At 39.3% G+C, this 23551-nt stretch overlaps 2 protein-coding genes across 6 annotated transcripts in view; one reads left to right on the top strand and one right to left on the bottom strand.

The window, feature by feature from the left end:
- Positions 1 to 8932, top strand: part of CCDC90B (coiled-coil domain containing 90B) — a 50304-nt gene extending 41372 nt beyond the window's left edge. For all 3 annotated transcript variants that reach the window (XM_024763569.1, XM_024763570.1, XM_024763571.1), the window contains one exon: positions 8255 to 8932. In XM_024763569.1, coding sequence (XP_024619337.1) covers positions 8255 to 8310 — 56 coding nt within the window. In that variant the 3' untranslated portion in view covers positions 8311 to 8932. The remainder of the gene's footprint in view (positions 1 to 8254) is intronic.
- ANKRD42 (ankyrin repeat domain 42) overlaps positions 6943 to 23551 on the bottom strand; it is a 60183-nt gene continuing 43574 nt past the window's right edge. The window contains exons 12-13 of one of the 3 annotated variants that reach the window (XM_024763567.1): positions 16771 to 16853; positions 6943 to 7056 (exon numbers count right to left, since the gene is read on the bottom strand). In XM_024763567.1, coding sequence (XP_024619335.1) covers positions 7035 to 7056; positions 16771 to 16853 — 105 coding nt within the window. In that variant the 3' untranslated portion in view covers positions 6943 to 7034. Of the gene's footprint in view, positions 7057 to 16599; positions 16854 to 23551 lie in introns of those variants that run through there. The other 2 variants (XM_024763568.1, XR_003005738.1) reach the window with 2 other exon arrangements.

The following is a 23551-nucleotide window of genomic DNA, read 5'->3' as shown; positions in this document are numbered from 1 at the left end:
CCCAGGTTAGGAAGAGCTTTGTATTCCACTCAGCTTCTTCTAGTGTATTTACCTAAAGAGTTATCTTCCTTTCCTTTCTTCACTGAGGATTTACAACAGTTCTGAAGGCACCACCCTTTATTTTTAAGAGCAACAGCAACTACCTTGGAGACAGGTACACATAGTGTTGAGTCCTGCTTCCACCACTTGCAAGCAGTAAAACTTTGGGCTTGTTGCCTCGTCTGTATGATGGGAATACTATCACCAACCTCATAGGGTTTTAATTATGGATAAATACGGTGATACATGAAATTCTTTAGCACACTATCTGGAACATGGTAAGTAGTAGGATTAAATGAGAGAATGTATAATTGACCAGTGGCAACAAGACAAGAAACTGTTTAAGTGTTATTCTTTCTCCTCAACTGTCCAGCTTCCCCCTGTGTCTCAGAGAGACCTAATCCCATTTCTTAAAATTAAGGAAATGATCTTGTCATTAATCAAGTTTCAGTAAGTAGTGTGACCAAATGGAATAATGTATAATTAGATTTACACATTAAAAATAGGATAGCCTTAACTATATGAAAGGCTGTTTCTCATGTCTTTTTTTTTTTTTTTTTTAATTGTTTGGCTGCGTGCAGGCTTTCTCTAGTTGCGGCACGCGGGGGCTACTCTTTGTTGCAGTGCACAGGCTTCTCATTGCAGTAGCTTGTCTTGTTGTGGAGCACGGGCTCTAGGTGCATGGGCTCAGTAGTTGTGGCACGGGGGCTCTAGAGCACAGGCTCAGTAGTTGTGGTGCACGGGCTTAGTTGCTCCGCGGCATGTGGGATCTTGCCGGACCAGGGCTCAAACCCGTGTCCCCTGCATCGGCAGGCGGATTCTTAACCACTGTGCCACTGGGGAAGTCCCTCTTGTGTCTTTAATCATAGAAGTTTGCTCTTCATCTCAGAGTCTCTATTTTAAAATCATGGCTGTTTAAACAGACTAGAATCTAGGGAGTCCCTAAAAGCCTCACCCAAATTCACCTTCTTAAGGAGAACAGAAAGGTTTTCTAATCAGTATGATGTAACATAGAGAACAGGTGGTATATTAACTGTTTAAAAAGCCTGATGCGGGCCTTCCCTGGCGGCACAGTGGTTAAGAATCCGCCTGCCAGTGTGGGGGACACGGGTTCTACCCCTGGTCTGGGAAGATCCCACATGCCGTGGAGCAACTAAGCCGGGGTGCCACAACTACTGAGCCTGCACTCTAGAGCCCGCGAGCCACAACTACTGAGCCCATGTGCCACAACTACTGAAGCCTGTGCTCCTAGAGCCCATGCTCTGCAACGAGAAGCCACCACAATGAGAAGCCCACGCACCGCAACAAAGAGTAGCCCCCCCGCTTGCCACAACTAGAGAAAGCCCACAGGCAGCAATGAAGACCCAAGACAGCCAAACACAAATATATTAATAAATAAAAAATAAAAAATAAATTAAAAGCCTGATGCTTTCTCTGCCTTTTCTTCTACCTCATTGAGTTTTTTTTTAAGGGCTTCCATTAAAATTCCATTTTTTATTTATAAATTTTTAATAATTATGAAATCACTTTTTCTTTTTGACATTTTTTTTTAATAATTGTCTCACCATACTGTGTTAGTTTCTGTTGCACAACAAAGTGAATCAGCCATATGCATACACATGTCCCCATATCCCCTCCCTCTTGAGCCTCCCTTCCATCCTCCCTTTCCCACCCCTCTAGGTCATCGCAAACCACCAAGCCGATCTCCCCGTGCTATGCTGCTGCTTGCCACCAGCCAACTATTTTACATTCAGTAGTGTATATATGTCGATGCTCCTCTCACTTTCTCCCAGCTTTGCCCTCCCACCCCATGTCCTCAAGTCCATTCTCTATGCCTACCTCTTTATTCCTGCGCTGCAACTAGGTTCATCAGTACCATTTTTTTTTTTTTTAGATTCCATATATATGCGTTACTATAACGGTATTTTTCTCTTTCTGACTTACTCTGTATGACAGACTCTATGTCCATCCACCTCACTACAAATAACTCAGTTTCATTTCTTTTTATGGCTGAATAATATTCCATTGTATATATGTCCCACATCATCTTTATCCATTCATCTGTTGATGGACATTTAGGTTGGTTCCATGTCCTGGCTATTGTAAATAGTGCTGCAGTGAACATTGTGGTGCTTGTCTCTTTTTGAATTATTGTCTTCTCAGGGTATATGCCCAGTAGTGGGATTGCTGGGTCGTATAGTAGTTCTATTTTTAGTTTTTTAAGGAACGTCCATACTGTTTTCCATAGTGGTTGTATCAATTTACATTCCCACCAACAGTGTAGGAGGGTTCCCTTTTCACCACACCCTTTCCAGCATTTATTGTTTCTAACTTTTTTGATACTGGCCATTCTGGCTGGCATGAGGTGATATACCTCACTGTAGTTTTGATTTTCATTTCTCTAATAATTAGTGATGTTGAGCATCTTTTCATGTGCTTCTTGGCCATCTGTATGTCTTCCTTGGTGAAATGTCTGTTTAGGTCTTCCGCCCATTTTTTAACTGGATTGTTTGTTTTTTTGATATTGAGCCCCATGAACTGTTGGTATAGTTTGGAGACTATTCCTTGGTCTGTTGTTTAATTTGCAAATGTTTTCTCCCATTCTGAGGGTTGTCTTTTTGTCTTGTTTATGGTTTCCTTTGCTGTGTAAAAGCTTTTAAGTTTAATTAAGTCCCATTTGTTTGTTTTTATTTCTGTTACTCTGGGAGGTGGTTCAAAAAGATCTTGCTGTGGTTTATGTCAAAGAGTGTTTTTCCTATGTTTTCCTCTAAAAGTTTTATAGTGTCTGGTCTTACATTTAAGTCTTTAATCCATTTGGAGTTTATTTTTGTGTACGGTGTTAGGTAATGTTCTAATTTCATTCTTTTACATGAGGCTGTCCAGTTTTCCCAGCACCACTTATTGAAGACGCTGTCTTTTCTCCATTGTATGTTCTTGCCTCCTTTGTCATAAATTAGGTGCCCATATGTGCGTGGGTTTATCTCTGGGCATTCTAACCTGTACCCTTGATCTATATTTCTGTTTTTGTGCCAGTACCATACTGTCTTGATTACTGTAGCTTTGTGGTATAGTTTGAAGTCAGGGAGCCTGATTCCTCCAACTCCGTTTTTCTTTCTCATGATAGCTTTGGCTATTCGGGATCTTTTGTGTTTCCATACGAATTGTGAGATTTTTTTGTTCTAATTTTATGAAGAATGCCATTGGTAGTTTGATAGGGATTGCACTGAATCTGTAGATTGCTTTGGGTAGTATAGTCATTTTCACAATATTGATTCTTCCAGTCAGAGAACATGGTATATTTCTCCGTCTGTTTATGTCATCTTTGATTTCTTTCATCAGTGTTTTATAGTTTTCTGAGTACAAGTCTTTCACCTCCTTAGGCAGATTTATTCCTAGGTATTTTATTCCATTTGTTGCAATGGTAAATGGGAGTGTTTCCTTAATTTCTCTGATTTTTCGTTGTTGGTGTATAGGAATGCCAGAGATTTCTGTGCATTTTGTATCCTGCAACCTTACCAAATTCATTGATTAGTTCTAGTAGTTTTCTGGTGACACCTTTAGGATTTTCTATGTATAGTATCATGTCATTGGCAAATAGTGACAGTTTTACTTCTTCTTTTCCAATTTGTATTCCTTTTATTTCTTTTTCTTCTCTGATTGCTGTGGCTAGGACTTCCAAAACTGTTGAATAAGAGTGGCGAGAGTGGACATCCATGTCTTGTTCCTGATCTTAGAGGAAATGCTTTCAGTTTTTCAGCATTGAATATGATGCTTGCTGTGGGTTTGTCATAATATGGCCTTTATTATATTGAGGTAGGTTCCCTCTATGCCCATTTTCTGGAGAGTTTTTATCATAAATGGGTGTTGAATTTTGTCAAAAGCATTTTCTGCATCTATTGAGATGATCATATGGTTTTTATTCCTTAATTTGTTAACGTGGTATATCACATTGATTGATTTGCGTATATTGAAGAATTCTTCCATCCCTGGGATAAATCTCACTTGATCATGGTGTATGATCCTTTTAATGTGCTGTTGGATTCCTGTTTGTTAGTATTTTGTTCAGGATTTTTGCATGTATGTTCATCAGTGATATTGGTCTGCAATTTTCTTTTTTTGTGATATCTTTTTCTGGTTTTGGAATCAGGGTGATGGTGGCTTCGTAGAATGAATTTGGGAGTGTTTCTCCCTCTGCAGTTTTTTGGAAGAGTTTGAGAAGGATTGGTGTTAGCTCTTCTCTAAACGTTTGATAGAATTCACCTGTGAAGCTATCTGGTCCTGGATTTCTGTTTGTTGGAAGATTTTTAATTACACTTTCAATTTCATTACTTGTGATACGTCTGTTTATATTTTCTAATTCTTCCTGTTTCAGTCTTGTAAAATTGTACCTTTCCAAGAATTTGTCCATTTCTTCATGGTTGTCCATTTTATTGGTATATAGTTGTTTGTAGTAGTCTCTTATAGTCCTTTGTATTTCTGCAGTGTCCGTTGTGATTTCTCCTTTTTCATTTCTAATTTTATTGATTTGCATCCTCCCCCTTTTTATCTTGATGAGTCTGGCTAAGGGTTTATCAATTTTGTTTATCTTCTCAGAGAACCAGCTTTTAGTTTTATTTATCTTTGCTATTTTCTTTGTTTCTATTTCATTTATTTCTGCTTTGATCTTTATGATTTCTTTCCTTCTACTGAATTTGGGTTTTCTTTGGTCATCATTCTCTAGTTGTTTTAAGCGTAGGATTAGATTATTTGAGATTTTTCTTGTTTCTTGAGGTGAGATTGAATTGCTGTAAACTTCCCTTTTAGAACTGCTTTTGCTGCGTCCCATAGGTTTTGGGTCGTCGTGTTTTCATTGTCATTTGTTTCTATGTATTTTTTTATTTCTTCTTTGATTTCTTCAGTGATCTCTTGGTTTTTTTGTAGTGCACTGTTTAGCCTCCATGTATTTGTGTTTTTCACAGTTTTATTCCTCTTAATTGATTTCCAATCTCACGGCATTTTGGTCAGAAAAGATGCTTGATACGATTTCAATTTTCTTAAATTTTCCAAGGCTTGATTTGCAACCCAAGATGTGATCTATCCTGGAGAATGTTCCATGTGCACCTGAGGAGAAAGTGTATTCTGCCACTTTGGGGTGGAATGTTCTGTAAATATCAATTAGATCTATCTAGTCTATTGTGTCATTTAAAGCTTGTGTTTCTTATTTATTTTCTGTTTGGATGATCTGTCCTTTGGTGTAAGTGGGGTGTTAAAGTCCCCTACTATTATTGTTACTGTTGATTTCTCCTTTCATGGTTGTTAGCATTTGCCTTATGTATTGAGGCACTCCTATGTTGGGTGCATAAACATTTATAATTGCTATATCTTCTTGGACTGATCCTTTGATCATTATGTAGTGTCCCTCCTTATCTCTTGTAACAGTCTTTATTTTAAAGTCCGTTTTATCTGATATAAGTATTGGTACTCCAGCTTTCTTTTGATTTCCTTTTGCATGGAATATCTTTTTCCATCCCTTCACTTTCAGTCTGTATATGTTCCTAGGTCTGAAGTGGGTCTCCTGTAGAGAGCATATATATGGGTCCTGTTTTTGTATCCATTCAGCCAGTCTGTGTCTTTTGGTTGGAGCATTTAATCCATTTACATTCAAGGTTATTATTGATATGTATGTTCCTATTACCATTTTCTTAATTGTTTTGGGTTTGTTTTTGTGGGTCTTTTTCTTGTCTTGTGTTTCCCACTTAGAGAAGTTTCTTTAGCATTTGGTGTTAATGAATTCTCTTAGCTTTCGTTTGTCTGAAAAGCTTTTGACTTCTCCATCGAATCTGAATGAGATCCTTTGCTGGGTACAGTAATCTTGGTTGTAGGTTTTTCTCTTTCATCACTTTTAAGTATGTCCTGCCACTGCCTTCTGGCCTGCTAGTTTCCACTGAAAAATCAGCTGATAACCTTATGGGGATTCCTTTGTATGTTATTTTTTGTTTTTCCCCTGCTGCTTTTAATATTTTTCCTTTGAATTTAGTTTTTGTTAGTTTGATTAATATATGTTTTGGTGTGTTTTTCCTAGGGTTTATCCTGTATGGGACTCTCTGTGCTTCCTGGACTTGGGTGACTATTCCCTTTCCCACATTAGGGAAGTTTTCTACTATAATCTCTTCACATTATTTTCTCAGACCCTTTCTTTTTCTCTCTAGGGTTTATCCTGTATGGGACTCTCTGTGCTTCCTGGACTTGGGTGACTATTTCCTTTCCCACATTAGGGAAGTTTTCTACTATAATCTCTTCTCATTATTTTCTCAGACCCTTTCTTTTTCTCTTCTTCTTCTGGGACCCCTGTAATTCAAATGTTGGTGCGTTTAGTATTGTCCCAGAGGTCTCTGAGATTGTCTTCAATTCTTTTCATTCTTTTTTCTTCATTCTGCTCCTCAGCAGTTATTTCCACCATTCTGTCTTCCAGCTCACTTATTTGTTCTTCTGCCTCTGTTATTGTTATTGATTCCTTCTGGTGTATTTTTCATTTCAGTTATTGTGTTGTTCATCTCTGTTTGTTCTTTAAAAGTTTGTTCTTTAAAAGTTCTTTAAAAGATCTTTGTTAAACATTTCTTGTATTTTCTCAATCCGTGCTTCCATTCTGAGATTCTGGATCATCTTTAATATCATTACTGTGAATTCTTTTTCAGGTTGATTGCCTATTTCCTCTTCGTTTATTTGGTCCTGTAGGTTTTTACCTTGCTCCTTCATCTGTGACATATTTTTTTTGCCATCTCTTTGGTTTTTCTTTCTCTTATGAGTGGGATTGTGTTCCTGTTTTACTGGTTGTTTGGCTTGAGGCTTCCAACACGAGTTTGTAGGCTATTGGGTAGAGCTGGGTCTTGGTGCTGAGATGAGGAACTCTGTGAGACCTCACTCCGATGAATATTCCCTGAGGTCTGAGGTTCTCTGTTAGTCCAGTGGTTTGGACTTGGAGCTCCCACCATAGGAGCTTCCTCCTAACCCTGGGCTCACAAATCAAAATCCTGCAAGCTGCATGGGGTGGCAAAAAAAAAAAATAACAAAGTAAAAAATAAAATTAGACTAGGAAACTAACAGATATGTTAGAAATAATGTAAAACTAAAAATATAGATGAATCAACAACTGGAAGGGACATCAGTACCACAATAGTAAAAACGAGGAGGAGGAGGAAAAAGAAAAAAGATGGGGGGAGGGCGTTGGCTGTGGAGAGCGGGACCTTAGCAAGGGTGAGGTTTGGGCGATGGGCAGGGCCAATGCTCAGGACCCACAGGGCTGGAAGAGGCCCCGGGGGCTCCGGGGGGTAGGGCTTAGGCTCAAGCAACATAAGGGACTGAGGTGTGCCCCCCCACCCCTCGTTTCAGAGGGCAGGGGACCTCACCTTAGAGCCCAGCAGGATTCCTGGGCTCAAGTGGGCAGGGCAAATGCCCTCCTCTCCTGCTCCTCCAGTCTGGGGTCTGGGAGTGCCCCTCCTGCCTGCCACTCCTGATCTCCCCAGCCTCCTTCCTATGCCCCCAGTACCAATGCAGCTGGGTGGGAGGGTGGCGAAGGGGGAGCCTTGGAGGGCAGGGGACTGGCCTGGGAGCTCAGCAGGCACGAAATCATTTTTAAATGTACTGACAAGGCAATTAAAATTTTCTTTTGGATGATATGGATGTCTATTTTAATGGCTTAACTACGTAATTTTTCAGTACATGTAAGAAAGGTGGTTTTTCACTTATAAATTATTTCTAAAATTAGAGTTTGTAATTATTTAAAGTAGTCATTGTTAATAGTGCTAATGTTAATGACTTTAAACACTTTATAGATTCTAACTGACATAATGTACACTTTTAAATTACTGTCATCCTTATTCTGGTTTAAAATACAGGAAGCTTTTAAGAAGAATTGATATTAATCCAGCCCTAATGGATATCCTTTATCCTTAGCTTAATTTTCTAGGGAATTAAAAACCTAAAGTAAATTGGTTGGATTGGGAATTCCTTGGTGGTCCAGTGGTTAAGACTCCATGCTTCCAATGCAGGAGGCGTGGGTTTGATCCCTCGCTGGGAAACTAAGATCCCACATGCCGCGCAACGCAGGCAAAGAAAAGAAAACTGGTTGGATTTCCTGATTTTGCTTTCAATTTAAATTGAAGATGACATTATTCTCTTTGTCTCTGCAAGATAATCACAAATGCATTACCTATAACATGTTTTCTTCTTTTCACAGCCTCAGTGTTTACTTGCCTGGCAATAGCGTTGGGATTTTATAGACTCTGGAAATAACAGTGAAACTACTACATTATGCTCTTACTCCTGCTGCTGCTGACTTCTTAGAACAAACACTGTGCCAGGATGGATTTACTCTGAACATTGAAAGTTGCAGGAGAAACTTAATACAAGATTATTTAAAGTACATATGGACTAAAGGAAATGTTTTAGAATGGGAAGGTGTATTTTGTCTTTGTTTTTTATATATGTCTTTATTTCATTATGTTGAAAAGATGCCATTCAAAACCTGATTGATTAGAGATAGACAGGCATTTTGTCTTTATCCTTTTGATAGCTCATAGAAACTGAACCAGAGTTTTCTTGTTTGCTTGAACAACTGTAAATCATACAGGATTTCTTTGGTATGTGTTGCAAACTTGTTTAGTTATAAATAGGGAATCTAAAGTATAGAGCAATCAAAAGACTGACCTTGTATGGTCCAGCGAGTGAGAATCAGAGGCTCTCCAACTAAGTTTTTTTCAAAGAGCTAACAGCTGGCTTGTTTTCAAAACAAAACTTTCTGTATTTTGATTCAAAATATCTCAGAATCCTCTTGCCTAAGAAAATTCTTGGCACACTGTAGATAAATTTGTGTTGGATTAATAAATAAAGACCATATAGGTTCCATTGTAATAAACTCTACAGTACATTTGCTCACTCAGTAAATAAGAATGCCTGCTATGGGCCAGACAACATGCTGGCACCCATGTGCACAGAGCTCAACATGGCTTCCTTATCAGGGAACTGACAATCTTAGTTGGAGAAGACAGACAGTAAACAGGTAAATTATTCATTTGTTACAATTTAAAATATGCTAAAATATTGAGAGGGAGTATTTCTTTCCTCCATGTGAAGGAAGCTCCAATAGCATAATATTGTAATCACTCTTCCTTCAACCACCCTGCCCTAGGTGATTAAGTAAGGTGAAAGGAGAAACAAGGCCCAAGTAGCGCAGCCACTTCTCCCCATTCCTGTTTGGGACCAGCCTGTCTACAGAGAACATTCATTCTGTTCTGCTCCTGTAGGATCAAGTTCACCTCTACAGGGTGAGGCCTGCTCTAGTACAGTGATACTTGGGACAAGGTAAGTCCGATTCGGGGGTCAGTGATAAGTTTACTGGACTGAAGATATTAACCACATTCTCCAATATCCGTTTTATCAGTAAATAAAGGTATTATTTAGGTCCTTATATCAGTTCATTTTTTTGAGTTTATTTTTGTATATGGGGTTAGAGAATGTTCTCATTTCATTCTTTTACATGTAGCTGTCCAGTTTTCCCAACACCACTTATTGAAGAGATTGTCTTTTCTCCATGGTATATTCTTGCCTCCTTTGCCGAAGATTAATTGGCCATAGGTGTGTGTGTTTCTCAGCTCTCTATTCTGTCCCATTGATCCAGATGTCTGTTTTTGTGCTAATACAACACTGTATTGATTACTGTAGCTTTGTAGTATTGTCTGAAGTCTGGGAAGGTTTTGCCTCTAGCTTTGTTCTTTTTCCTCAGAATTGCTTTGGCAATTCTGGGTCTTTTGTGGTTCCGTATAAATTTTAGGATTATTTGTTCTAGTTCTGTGAAAAATGTCATGGGTTGTGGTCAGAAAAGATTCTTGAAATAATGTCTATCCTCTGAAATTTGTTTAGGCTTGTTTTGTGTCCTAGTTATGTGGTCTATACTAGAGAATGGCCCATGTGCACTTGAAAAGAATGTGTATACTGGTTTTTTGGGGTGTTATGTCCTGAAGATATCAATTAAGTCTAACTGTTCTATTGTGCTATTTAGGATCTCTGTTGCCTTATTGATTTTTCTGTCTGGAAGATCTGTGTCCATTAATGACAGTGCAGTGTTAAAGTCTTATCATATTCCTGTGAATTTCTCCCTTTATGTTTGGTAGCATTTGTTTTATGAATTTAGGTACTCCTATATGGAGTGCATATATGTTAATGAGTGTACTACCCTCTTCTTGTATTGATCCTTTTATCATTATACAGTGTCCTTCTTTATCTTTCTTCATGGCCTTTGTTTTTTAAAGTCTATTTTGTCTTATATGAGTATTGCTACCCCCACTTTCTTGTCATTTCCATTTGCATGAAATATCTTTTTCCATCCCCTCATTTTCAATCTGTGTGTGTCCTTCACCCTAAAGTGGATCTCCTGTAGGCAGTATATTGTAGGTTCTTGTTTTATTATCCAGTCTGCCATTCTGTGTCTTTTGATCAGAGCATTTAGTGCATTGACATTTAAAGTAATTATTGATAAATATATATTTATTGCCATTTTAAACCTTGTTTTTCAGTTGATTTTGTATTTCTTCTTTGTTCCTTTCTTCTTTTTGTGTTTCCTTTTGTGATTTGATAGTTTTCTTTTGTATTATGCCTGAGTTCCTTTCTTTTGGGTTTTTGGGAATCTATTGTATGTCTTTTTGATTTGTGGTTACTCTGGTTTTCAACTATGTTAACTGTCACTATATCTACTTGCTTTAGACTGGTAGTCATATGAGCTCAAACACATTCTAAAAGATCTACATTTCTTACTCCCCTTCCCTACATTTTGTGATTTTCATGTCTTATTTTACATCTTCATGTTTATCCTTTTCTGTTCAGTCATTTTCACAGAATTTTTTGGATTGTTTTTTAACTGTGTACTGTCTTATTTAAATGATCTTCAATCCTTTTATATATTTACCTTTTCTATTGTGATTTTTCCCTTTCCTATGGATTGTTGCTTCTTTTCAATTTAGAGAAGAGCTTTCAATATTTCTTTTAAGATAGGTTTAATATTGCTGTTTACGCTCTTAGTTTTTGCTTGTCTGAGAAATTCTTTTTGTCTCCTTCTATTCTAAATGATAATCTTGCTGGGTAGAATATCCTAGGTTGCAGGTTTTTCCCTTCCAGGACTTTGAATATGTCTTGCCATTTCCTTCTGGCCAGCAAAGTTTCTGTAGAGAAATCAGCTGAGTGCTTTATATTATCCCATAGATAGCATACCTTCTGTCTGCTGTTTTGACTGAGTGATCTCCATTATTCTATCTTCCAGATCACTTATTCATTCTTCTGCATTATTTACTTTGCTGTTTATTGCCTTTAGCTTCAGTTTTCATCTCGGCAATTGAGTTGTCTAATTTTGATTGGCTCCTCTTTACAGTTTCTAGTTCCTTGTTACAGTGATCTACATTTCTATCAATAGCATTTCTTAATTCCTTCAGCCTTTTTATTACCTCCTTTTTGAACTCAGGGTCTGGTAGACTGTAGAGGTTTGTTTCACTGTTTGTCCTTTCAGGGGATTTCTCTTGTTCTTTTAATTGGGAGTAATTCCTTTGCTTCTTTTTTCTTACATTTCTCTGACTATGAATTTAGGAGAAGCGGTTATCTGCTGTGGTCTGGAAGGGCTGTTTTTATGTGGGAGCATCCCAGTGTAGCCTGCCTGAGTCCAGTATCTTTGGTGCAAGGGCTGTTTTTGGTATCGATGCTTGCCATGTCTTTCCTGTGTGTGTGCCAGCCATTATCCCCTTGATAGGGGAGTGTGATTAGTGTCATGGTGACCAGAGCCCATAATGGATGTTGAGCAAGTCCTCCTCTTTGCTCTCTGGGTGTCACAGCCCTGTCAGGGGCAGGGTCTGCTCCCCAGTTGTTGTAGTGCAGATCCCCAGATCTGGTTCTAAGCTGTGGTGTGAAGTAGGCAGGACTGGAGCACTCCCTCTGGGAGAGGAGCCACTGCATGTTCCTCCCCAGGAGCTGCCTGCCAGGATATGGGATTCTGTCATGCCGCCTGCCACCCGGTGTGTGCACCCACAAAGATCAGTGTTGCTGGCGCTGCCCTTTGGGCCCACCTCCTTTTGGGGGCCCTGGTAATAAGTTCAGAGCATACGCGCTCACCAAGCCACCAGCGCATAAACCCACTGGAGCTGCATCCCCTGAACCCGCAGTCAGCCCAGGGTGCCCTCAGGCACGCATGTGTGGTTCCAGTGAAAAGTCCGCCAGAGTAGGAACCTGCCAGAGCTGCATCCCAGCAACCACAGTGGGATGGCCAGCTATCAGTTCAGCTTTCAGCCCCACCTCCACATGCACACGCCCCCAGTTATGGTCTGGACCATGCTCCAGACCCTTTGGTCTGTCTCCATGCAACCAAACCGAGTCCTCTCCTTGGGTCTGTCTGCTGAAGCCTGAGTTTCAGCACCCAGTCGCTCTGCACACCAGCAGGCGCACATCTTGGGCTGGGAAGTGTGGTGATATGGTCAGGACCTTCTGTGTTAGTCTCTCCGTACCCTGTGGTGCCTCAGGGCAACTCCCATACCCTCCTCTTCAGCCTTTGAAGTTCCCTATCTGTCCTGGCATACCTCCCAGCTGGTGAAGGAGGTTCCCACGGTGAGGTTAGCATTCTTCCTTCACAGCTCCCTCCCAGGGGTGCAGGTCCCATCCCAGTTCCTCCTCTTCTCCCTTTTCCCTTCATCCTACCCAGTTACATGGGGATCTTTCTTGAAGCTTTGGTTGTATGAGATCTGAAAGCATTCAGTGGGTGTTCTGTGAGAACTATTCCACATATGGATGGATTTTTTGATGTATTTGTGGGAGGAGGTGAGCTCCACATCCCTCTACTTATAAAGGGGAAAAAAAATGAGGCAGTGGAAAGCACTATGGTCATCACCAACACTAAAATTAGTGATTGTCATTTTGTAGAATAGCTACATTGACTATATATATAACAGTGAATATACTAAATGATATGTATCAACTCACCTATTTTTCATCACAGTCCTCTTAGGTAGGTGGTATTATCCTCATTTTACAGCTAAAGAAACCAGGTAAGTGAAGTTAAGGTCACACAGTTGTAACTTCACACAGGTGAAGTTGCCAAGATCACATGGCAGATAAGTCACAAGACTTTAACTCAAGATTTTATGTTCTTACTCGATAGTAAGAGTAATCTCCAAGTTGAGTTCTCTGAGAACTCACTGTAGTTGTGATTTGCATTTTGCTAATACTTAGCAATACTGTCTAGGCTCTTCTTTCCATGTGTCCTGGCTCCTTTTTGTCTTATGCTCCATCACCCCTGGTAGTGCTCTCATTTGCAAAGTTCAGTGACTCACTACCACCCCACATTCCAGAAGAAGAAAGGGGAAGGTGTGGGAAAGCCCTTTCCCTTTAGGGACATGACCCCTAGGGTTTTACACACCATTTTCGCTCACACTCTATTGGCCACACTTGGTATCTTAGCTGCAAAGCCGACTGGGAAGTCAGTCCTTATCCTGAGCAGCCACAAGCCCAGGTAAACCCTAATACTATAGAAAAAGGGGAGAAAGAGGTATTGGGAGACATCCAGGGAACCTCTGCCACAAGGATGCATGCTTCTATTACAACACTCTTCTGGTATTTCCTACCTCACTTGTACAGAGACTAGAAATGTGGCCTTGAGAAAACAGGAGGAAGTGTAACAAACTGTTTCCAGGTTGGGATTACTTTAGAGTCATCAGGCTAGAAGGAAAAGGTAAGGCTGTGTGTAGTCCCAGAAAGTGAGAGAAATGTTGGCCTTGGGAATTCCAGAATGCAGACTCTGAAATTCCCCTCCTAAGGTTAGAATCCCAGCTCCACATTGCTATGTGACTCTGTGACTTTCTTAATCTCCATGTATGAAATGCTGTACCTCTTTTCCTACAGCTGTGGTGAGAATTAAGCAGTAATACATGTAAAGGACTTGGTACAGATCACACACATAGTAAGTGCCCAATAAATGTTGACAAATGTTTTTACTACAGATTGAAAGCCTATTGGAAACCACAGAGAAACTAACAATAATGACTAATGACTATAAAGGTTATGAAAAGGATAGGTAAATTTTTAAACACTTCCTTACAGGCCTTTGACCAGCCTAAACTGGTCTTAGCAATCAAATGCACTCGTGTCAGGGCAAACTGGTCCTGATGATACTGGGCCAAAATGGCCTGTCCATGTAAGGTACTTGCCAGGGCCTAGAGATGGGCAGTCTGGGGTATGGTAGGAAGGCTGATGCCAGTGAAGCAAGCTCAAAGCCAGCAATCAGATATTCAGAGGGAGGCAGAAACTAGATAAGTGCCCCAAGAGAGTCACACGTCTTTGCTAGCTCAAGGAAGAAAAGGGTGGGGTAGGAAAAGTGAGGGAATTGAAGTCAGAACTGAAATGAAATGCCATGGTGGTTCTTTGGTCAGCAAAGTCAAGGGAAAAGAGAAAAAAGAGAAGAAAGAATAATAAAGCCACATATTTTTCATCCTGTCCAGTCAACCTCATCTCTGTTATTCCTTTCTTATAAGGCTTGCAAGACAAAACAATGGTTGAATTCTAAAGCAGATTATTTAAATGTATATTTTTGGCAAACATGCGTTACGTTTTTTTTTCTTTTTACGAAAGCTGATTTTCATTTTATGTAAACTTCCCTGGAGATATTTGGTTGTTATTGTAAAAAGTTGTCCTTTTCTAAAACTTACTTACTTGTCTTTGTTTCCTAAGTTCAGATTTTTTAAAACTCAAGTCATTTGACATACACATGGCCAATAGGCACATGAAAAGATGCTCAACATCGCTAATCATTAGAGAAATGCAAATCAACACTGCAATGAGGTACCACCTCACACCCGTCAGAATGGCAACATTTGTAGTGAGGTGGATGGACCTAGAGACTGTCATAGGGTAAAGTAAGTCAGAAAGAGGAAAACAAATAACCATATGCTAACACATATATATGGAATCTAAAAAAAAAAAATGGTCATGAAGAACCTAGGGGCAGGACAGGAATAAAGACGCAGACCTACTAGAGAAGGGACTTGAGGACAGGGGGAGGTGGAAGGGTAAGCTGTGACAAAGTGAGAGAGTGGCATGGACATATATACACTACCAAACGTAAAATAGATAGTGGGAAGCAGCCACATAGCACAGGGAGATCAGCTTGGTGCTTTGTGACCACCTAGAGGGGTGGGATAGGGAGGGTGGGAGGGAGACCCAAGAGGGAGGAGATATGGGGATGTATGTATATGTATAGCTGATTCACTTTGTTATAGCAGAAACTAACACAACACTCACTGTAAAGCAATTATACTCCAATAAAGATGTTAAAAAAATGTAGACACAATAAAAAAAATCTACAAATAACAAATGCTGGAGAGGGTCTGGAGAAAAGTGAACTGTCCTACACTGTTAGTTGGAATGTAAATTGATGCAGCCACTGTGGTAAACAGTATGGAGGTGCCTTCAAAAAACTACAGCTAGAGCTACCATATGATCCAGCAGTCCCACTCCTGGGCATATTCCCAGACAAAACTATAATTCAAAAAGATACATGTACCCCTATGTTCATAGCACTATTCACAATAGCCAAGACATGGAAACACCGTAAGTGTCCATCAAGATCTGAATGGATAGGGCTTCCCTGGTGGCGCAGTGGTTGGGAGTTTGCCTGCCGATGCAGGGGACACGGGTTCGTGCCCCGGTCCGGGAAGATCCCACATGCCGCGGAGCGGCTGGGCCCGTGAGCCATGGCCGCTGAGCCTGCGCATCTGGAGCCTGTGCTCTGCAACGGGAGAGGCCACAACGGTGAGAGGCCTGCATACCGTTAAAAAAAAAAAGAACTTAATGGATAAAGAAGATGTGGTATAAATACACAATGGAATACTACTCAGCCATAAAAAAGAATGAAATAATGCCATTCGCAGCAACATTTGCTTCATACTAAATGAAGTAAATCAGAGAAAGACATATATGATACCACTTACATGTGGTATCTAAAATATGACACAAATGAACTTATTTACCAAGCAAATACAGACTCACTAACACAGAACAAACTTGTGGTTGCCAAGGGAGGAGAAAGGTGGAGGAGGGATGGATTGGGATGCAAACTATTAACTATAGAATGGATAAACAAATAAGATACTAGTGTATAGCACAGGGAACTATATTCAATATCCTGTGATAAACCATAATGGAAAAGAACGTGTGTGTGTGTATAGCTGAATCACTTTGCTGTACAGCAGAAATTAACATTATATATCTATACTTCAATAAAATAAATTTTTTTTAAAAAGTCATTTGAAAAGTTGGGAGAAAAGCTATACCTACACTAGTAAAAGAGTACTCTCTACAGAAAGTAAAAGAAATATAATTCTATTATGAAGCCATAATAGAACTTCTAATAATCTTTATAACTAGACCTTTTGATTACTGTGTTATCTTATATTGCAAAGTTTATGTCAGTACTTGCAAAATTAACTACTCATAAATCTAGAGTTTTGACTTGCCTACATAAATATATAAAAAATATATTGGGAGGGGGAATACAACTGAGTCCATGTAATTTTAATCCGTTTGACATTATACATTTCTGCCTTCAGAATTGGAATGACAGCATGTCTGAGTAATTCTGAGAAGAATTTATAGATTTACATTTATATCAATTTAAAAAGAAAAGAAAAATCAAGCAGGTTTATTTAAAGTTATTTCACTGATTAGTACCTTTTCACAAAAACTCCCCCAGAAGACACCTTTTTCTTCACTCGCCTCTTCTCTTTGCTTGACTCACAAGGAGGGTCATCTTCCTACAAAGAAAAAGAGAACCAAATAAGATTTCTATGCTAGACACATTTTCGTCTTTCTATGTTACTGTTCCAAAAGAAAAAATTTAACCATGACATTTTCAACTCTGGTTTACATTTCTTTTAGAATTGTGTGTAAATACTTACATCAGAAGCACCAGTTCATATTGTGCTGATTCATTAGACTACCTTTACCTCATACATCCCCCCCACAGAACACCTTGTTGTTTCTGCTTCTATTTTAGACCAACATTTTACAACATATTACTAAACAAAATAACACAAAGCATTAGCATGGCATCCTCTGGATTCTTTGCAAGCCCCATTCTGTTAGGAATCACATTTCCTGGATCCTGTATTTCCTTCTCTGTTCACAAAACATCCCTCAACTGCTCTGTCTCTTTCACTTTGCCCTGCCACACACTGTTTCTGAATATTTCTCATCCGTTGTGGTACTCTCAGTACCTAGCACAGAAGATTCTCAATAAATGCTCTGGGAAGGAGTAAGAGAGGACTAGAAACACAGTGGATACTCACTAGATGTCAGTCATCTTTGAATAATTCTTCTAGTCAGAAAAGTGCTCTGCACCCAGTTGGGCAGGAGAGATCTGAATGCAGGAGTTTCAGGAACATCACAAGGCCACATGTCCATCAGGAGAGCCCCTGGCTGGAGGTAGGATTCCCCAAGGTGTTCCCACCTACACCTTTGCTAACGAGGTCAGTCAGCTTAACTCATAGAAGTGTGTGAACATAGAAGCAAACTGCTGTTTTTCCACCACCCAGGAAAACAGAACCACACACGTTCCCTCCCCCTTGAGAGAGGAATAGATGGGGAATCTGCTGGCCCTCCCATAGAGTGGCCAGGCACTGGTGAGCACAGGGCAACATGATGGTCCCTTCTCTTGAAAAAGCTTACCAACCAGTCTGAAGACCAGGAACAACAAACCTTTTACTGGGGCTTAGCATATGGTACCCACTGTATTTCATACTTTACATATAAAACAAGGTAAAATAGGTTGTATTAACAACATTTTATAGATACAAGGATAGAAGTCAAAGACATTAATCAACTTTTCCCAAGGTCACAAAACTAAGTAAATGGCAGGATTCAAATCCAAATTTTGTCCAACACCAAAGTTCATGTTGTAACCATTCCTCCATCCTGTCTTCCAGCAAAAAATTGCTCATTCAGTTCCTAAAACTACACTGTATACTGTGTATACTGTGCTACAGGTACACAAAAAGGAATGAGATCTGGTTCCCACTCAGGAGTCTGTGGTGGAATAGCAGATATAAAAGAGGTGCTCAGTTCACTCCCCAGCTTTCAAGAGGTCCTCAAGATCATTAGGGGATGAATGCAATAATGTCTATGAAAGAACACTGAGGTAGGGCAGGAGTTTATTAACCTCATCCAACTAGATAGATAGAATTAGAGAAAGAATATAGAAAATGTAGGAAAAGAGAGGAAGCTACTTGTCAGAGGTAGCCAATTTTCTAGTGCTTAATAGAGTTACCAGACTTTCAGAAACAGTTAATATTTACTTTCCTTTACTTTTCATATATGCTAACTCCTGAAGGAGTTTAAACAATCCCAAATACTCTAGAAATAGTGGTCAAATACCAAAGCATCTACTAACATCAAATATGTACGTTGTTCTACCAAACCAAGCAAGCCTTACTGTAAACTAGTTCAAAAGAAAATATGTGCTTGGCACTCAACAGGCCTCCAGTAAGTGTTCGTTGAAAGTTCCAAACTTCCAAATTCCAGAAGTTTCTGCATTGGGGGAACATTCTTCACCAAGATTAGTCATTTCCTCTTCCTCATCATAAATTATAGACAGAAACATATTTCTCCCTAATATGTGTTTTCTCCCAAACTCAGGAAAAGAGAACTGCAATACTGAGATATTAAACACATGATTCATGGTGCTTAGACACCTAAAGCAATTCTAAGTGTAAATTAAACCACCACCCCTATGTGAAAATGTATATATTTTAAATATTAACCGGTTTCCATCTGAAAGAATTTACAGGTTTGTTGAAGAGATTAATAATACTGCATGAAACTGTTGACAGGTTATGTGTCTACAAATTATTGCCTGGGTATATGGAATTCTTGTTTTTAAAACAATTTCATGCAATCTGGTAAGTTTTGGGAAGCATACACAACTAAAGGGAGATAAATCCCACTTTGATTACCAGAACAGTCTCTCATCAGAGTGTCAAAGTAGTAACCAATAGAGAGAGAGAGAAATCACAAACTTCTAGAACTTCCTTAGACTAACAGCTCAGATTGGATAAACTCACTTAAGCCCTCAGATTGCTCCAAGGACCCTTACAGGCTCACAGGCTAGGATGTCAGAGGACAGGGAGAAGCCCAGCAGAGATAGAAAACAAGGGTAAGTTAAACACAGAAGTATTCATAGAATATTACCAGTTCCAGGTTGGCTGTTCCTGACTAGCAAGCATGGCCCAAAGCTTTAGACCAACGACTTCTCGAATGATACTGGTTTTGGAGATGGAAGCTATGAGGAGTTCAGTGCTGCATCAATCTGTAGACAGACATCTCTACCAAAGCTATTATAGTTCCCATCTAGTTTACGTTTTTTAAGTAAACATTTTTATTTAAGTACAATACACCTATCAAAGAGCACCCCGAAAAGTGTACAGTGTGATGAATTTTTACAAAGTGAAAACACCCAATGTGACCACAAATGAAATCAAGAAATTGAACAAGAAACTGAACATTACCTGTATCCCAGAATCATCCATTTGCCTCCTCCCAGGCACTATTAACTTGATTTATTTTACGTATTTGGGGACTGCATGGTATCATACTGTAGTTTTCTTTTGCTCAGCATTATGTTTGTGAAATTGACCCATAGTGATGTGTAGAGCAGTAATTCATACATTTCCATTGCTTTATAATATTCCATTGTATGATTATACCAAAATGTATTTATTCTTACTGTTGATAGAATTTTTTATCCAGTTTGGGGGATATTTATACTAATGCTAATATGAATATTCTTGTTCATGTCTTTTGGTGCCCATCTGTGTACATCAAGAGACATGTACTCATTGCACTGGGAACTGAGTTCAGCTGTACTCAATATGGCCAAACAAATTGTTCCACTTGCTCCACATCCCCATCAATACTTGGTAATGTCTGTTTTGTATTGTTTTAGCCATTTTGGTGGTATACTGACATCTTGTTGGGTGTTAATTTATATCTGTGATAACTAATAATTCTGGTAACACTTCTGAGTACACTTTCACGTTTATTGGCCACTTGTATATCTTATTTTGTGAAGCGCCTGATCATGTCTTGCCCGGTTTTTTACTGGGTTGTCTGTCTTTTTCATACTGGTTTGTGTAAGTTCTTTGTGCTTTTGGATAGAAGGAAGGAAAATAAGGAAGGAGATATATTTTCCTACTCTTTGGCTTGCCTTTATTAATGTTGCCCTTGATAAAGTGAAGGCTTATTTTAATAAAGTTGAATCTATCAATTTTTTTTCTACCCCAAGGTCACAAAGATATCCCACTGTGTTATCTTTTGGAAGCTTCATCACCTCAACTTTGTATTTAAGACATATCTTGAAATAAATGTTTGAATTACTGTGTATAATTCCAGTATAAGTAACATTTTATCAAATTACTATAAATTTTATATTTAAATTTTCATAAATAAATTCACTTATTTGAAGACCTAACATCAAAAATTTTAAAGACCGAGCTTCCCTGGTGGCGCAGTGGTTGAGAGTCTGCCTGCTAATGCAGGGGACACGGGTTTAAGCCCTGGTCTGGGAGGATCCCACATGCTGCGGAGCAACTGGGCCCGTGAGCCACAACTACTGAGCCTGCGAGTCTGGAGCCTGTGCTCCGCAACAAGAGAGGCCGCGATAGTGAGAGGCCCGCGCACTGTGATGAAGAGTGGCCCCCACCTGCCACAACTGGAGAAAGCCCTCACACAGAAATGAAGACCCAACACAGCAAAAATAAATAAATAAAATTAATAAACTCCTACCCCCAACATCATCTTTTAAAAAAATTTTTTAAAGACCAATTTTTCAAACTAAATCTTCTCATAAGCACAGTGAGTGAGCTGGAAGGGCAAAGGGGCTATACTGGCAGTAACGAGTGTCACTAAAAGGGGGTTAGGCAGTTAGGTTCAAATCATGGCTGCCCATCTAACAAGCTGTGTGACTTTACGCGAATTCCTTATTTTCTCTGAGATTTGGTTTGTTATTTGTAAAATGAAGAAAATAACATCTGCCAGATATAAAGTTCCTGGCACTGAGCGCAACACATAGCAAGTACTCAGTAACTGTTGATGATGATGATGCTATTAATCAAGGCAAGTTAGATCTCACAGAATTTAAATTTTCAGTGCTGTGTGTAAAGTAGCCAATTGAACTATAATACAAATGATGAGGTGCCCTCAGAGCAGTACAAAGTGCTTGCTGAAAGGAGGACAGATCATTTGTGGTCAAGGGGGTTAGGACAAGGTTGATGAACAAGATGGTTCCTAAAGAGGATTTTGAGAGGCAGAGTTGACAGAAAGGCTTCAAAGTATATGGACAAAATGAGCAAAGGCTTGGGGGTGGGAAAGTGTGGGGCAAGTTCAGAAAAGGTAGGCGATGTGTAGGAGAATAGAAAATAAGGCTGGTGAAGTGGGTTAATGCAGGCTGAGACAATATGTGAGAAAGCACTATAAAAATGTATTATTATCAAAACCAGTTATTATTATTATAAAAAACCTATTTAAGTGCATTATGTCAGACTATCCTAGGAATTTTTTTTCTGGCTAAAAATTATGCTCTTGCAGATTCTTTCATAGGGGAAAAAGTCATATGCAATCATAGGTCCTTACCAGAAGGTGGCAGGAGAGATTTAGTCAGAGCTTCTTGAAGCCTCTATATAAATGAGCACTGAATCAAAAGTTCATTCTATTTATACTTTACATATTTAGGCTCCACAATAAACTAATTCCTCCTCCTTTCAGATGCATAGGGCTACACACATTTATCCACTGACTGTTTATACAACTCAAATGTAGAAAATTGAAAGAAAGGAAAAAAAAGAAAAGGATATGAGGAAGGGAGAATACCATGAATACTAGTAGACAGAAAATACCTCAGGAGTTCTACACAGTATTTCATCTAACATCAATACCATCCCATGAGGTAGGTGTTATCCTCATTTTAAAGATGAGGAAATTGAGACCCAGAAGCTTTTGCAGAACAGAAAATAAGCAGCTGCCATTAGAGGTCAGTGACATTTGCTCATTTACAAAAACTCGTGTAACCTACCGCAAAAACCGCGAAAAACGATGGGCCCAGAGTACAGGGACCTCGAGTCAGCGCTCCTGAAAGCTACACATTGTTGGTAGAGAGCAAGGTCTTAGGAAGGATGTGCTCTATTAGTGTATGACATCAAACCACTCTGGGAACAGACATTTCTGGGCAAGAAAAGAATAATTTTAAATAGCTAAAAACCAAAAATTTTCTATGTAGACCATCAATCTGGATTGACTCAAAAGGCGTGCAGCTCGGGTGATCTCCAAAAGATCTAGGCAGCTAGCTAGCGAAGAACAATGTATGTTCTTGCCTCTGAGGAGACTAGAATAGGCAGAGTTCCTGCCACAAGGTGGAGAGGGAGCGGATCTGGAGTGTCAGTGGTAGTTTATAAAAGGTGTATGTCCACTAGCCAACACCACATGACTGCCCCAGCCAGCCTCTCCATACTAAAGTGTCCCCAGAGGCTAAACGTGGTATAAGATGGTCACTGCAAAAATGAAGATAATAGATTATGATGATTATTTCTATCCCTTGGAAAATTAAGCACTGGTGAGATACCAAAACCCAGAGAAAGTGAATTTGCATACAGAAATACACACGTTTGCAGATGAACAGAATGTTGTCTAATATGAGACCAAACCATTAATAGCGGCTTCCTCTGGAGAGTGGAACTTGATATGGGGAGGAGCATCTGCCCTGTTTTTAACATTTTACAATAAGCACATATATTAATACTTTTTAAGTGGTTATTAAAGAGACTAATGATTACCTTGTACAAAATAAAAAGAAGCCAGGAAGTTTTTATTATATATCATATTTGAGGTGATGTAGATCTGGAACAAAATTAACTTACCCACGAGGACTGAAGAAAAAAATTCCCTATGGAAGGAAAATATGAAACGTACCTGAATCCCTACACCATGTCACATGAACTGTCCACAAAGGCCACATCTTCAGAGCAGGGGAGAGTGAGGGCCAAAGTTTCCCTGGTGAGCTTTCTGCCTGCTCTACTGAGACTGGATGGCCTGAAATGCAAGCACCACTGGGGGTTTCTTGCTGTCACTTTCACTCTATTTTCTATACTCCACCTGCTTTTCTTCATTTGTTCTTTGTTATCTGTTTCTCATGTCAGTTTCTTTTTAGAGCAGTTTATTTTGGATATTTAGAATTAAAACATACATACTCCATAGCTGTCTCAGAATTCTTATTGATTACTCTGCTTATAAAATTTTTTTCCTTACATGATACAATAATAATAAAACTTACTGCACACATATGAACCAGGTTGCTATTCCAACTGATAGGTAGGTACATAGACACATATGTATGTGTATGTATATATAGTTTTATAGAGTAATGTATGTGTGTGTATATATATATATGTATGTGTATATGTATATT

The sequence above is a fragment of the Neophocaena asiaeorientalis genome, unplaced genomic scaffold (assembly GCF_003031525.2).
Source record: "Neophocaena asiaeorientalis asiaeorientalis breed wild unplaced genomic scaffold, Neophocaena_asiaeorientalis_V1.1 scaffold23, whole genome shotgun sequence".
Taxonomy (NCBI): domain Eukaryota; kingdom Metazoa; phylum Chordata; class Mammalia; order Artiodactyla; family Phocoenidae; genus Neophocaena; species Neophocaena asiaeorientalis.
This window is presented reverse-complemented; position numbering and strand designations above follow the sequence as displayed.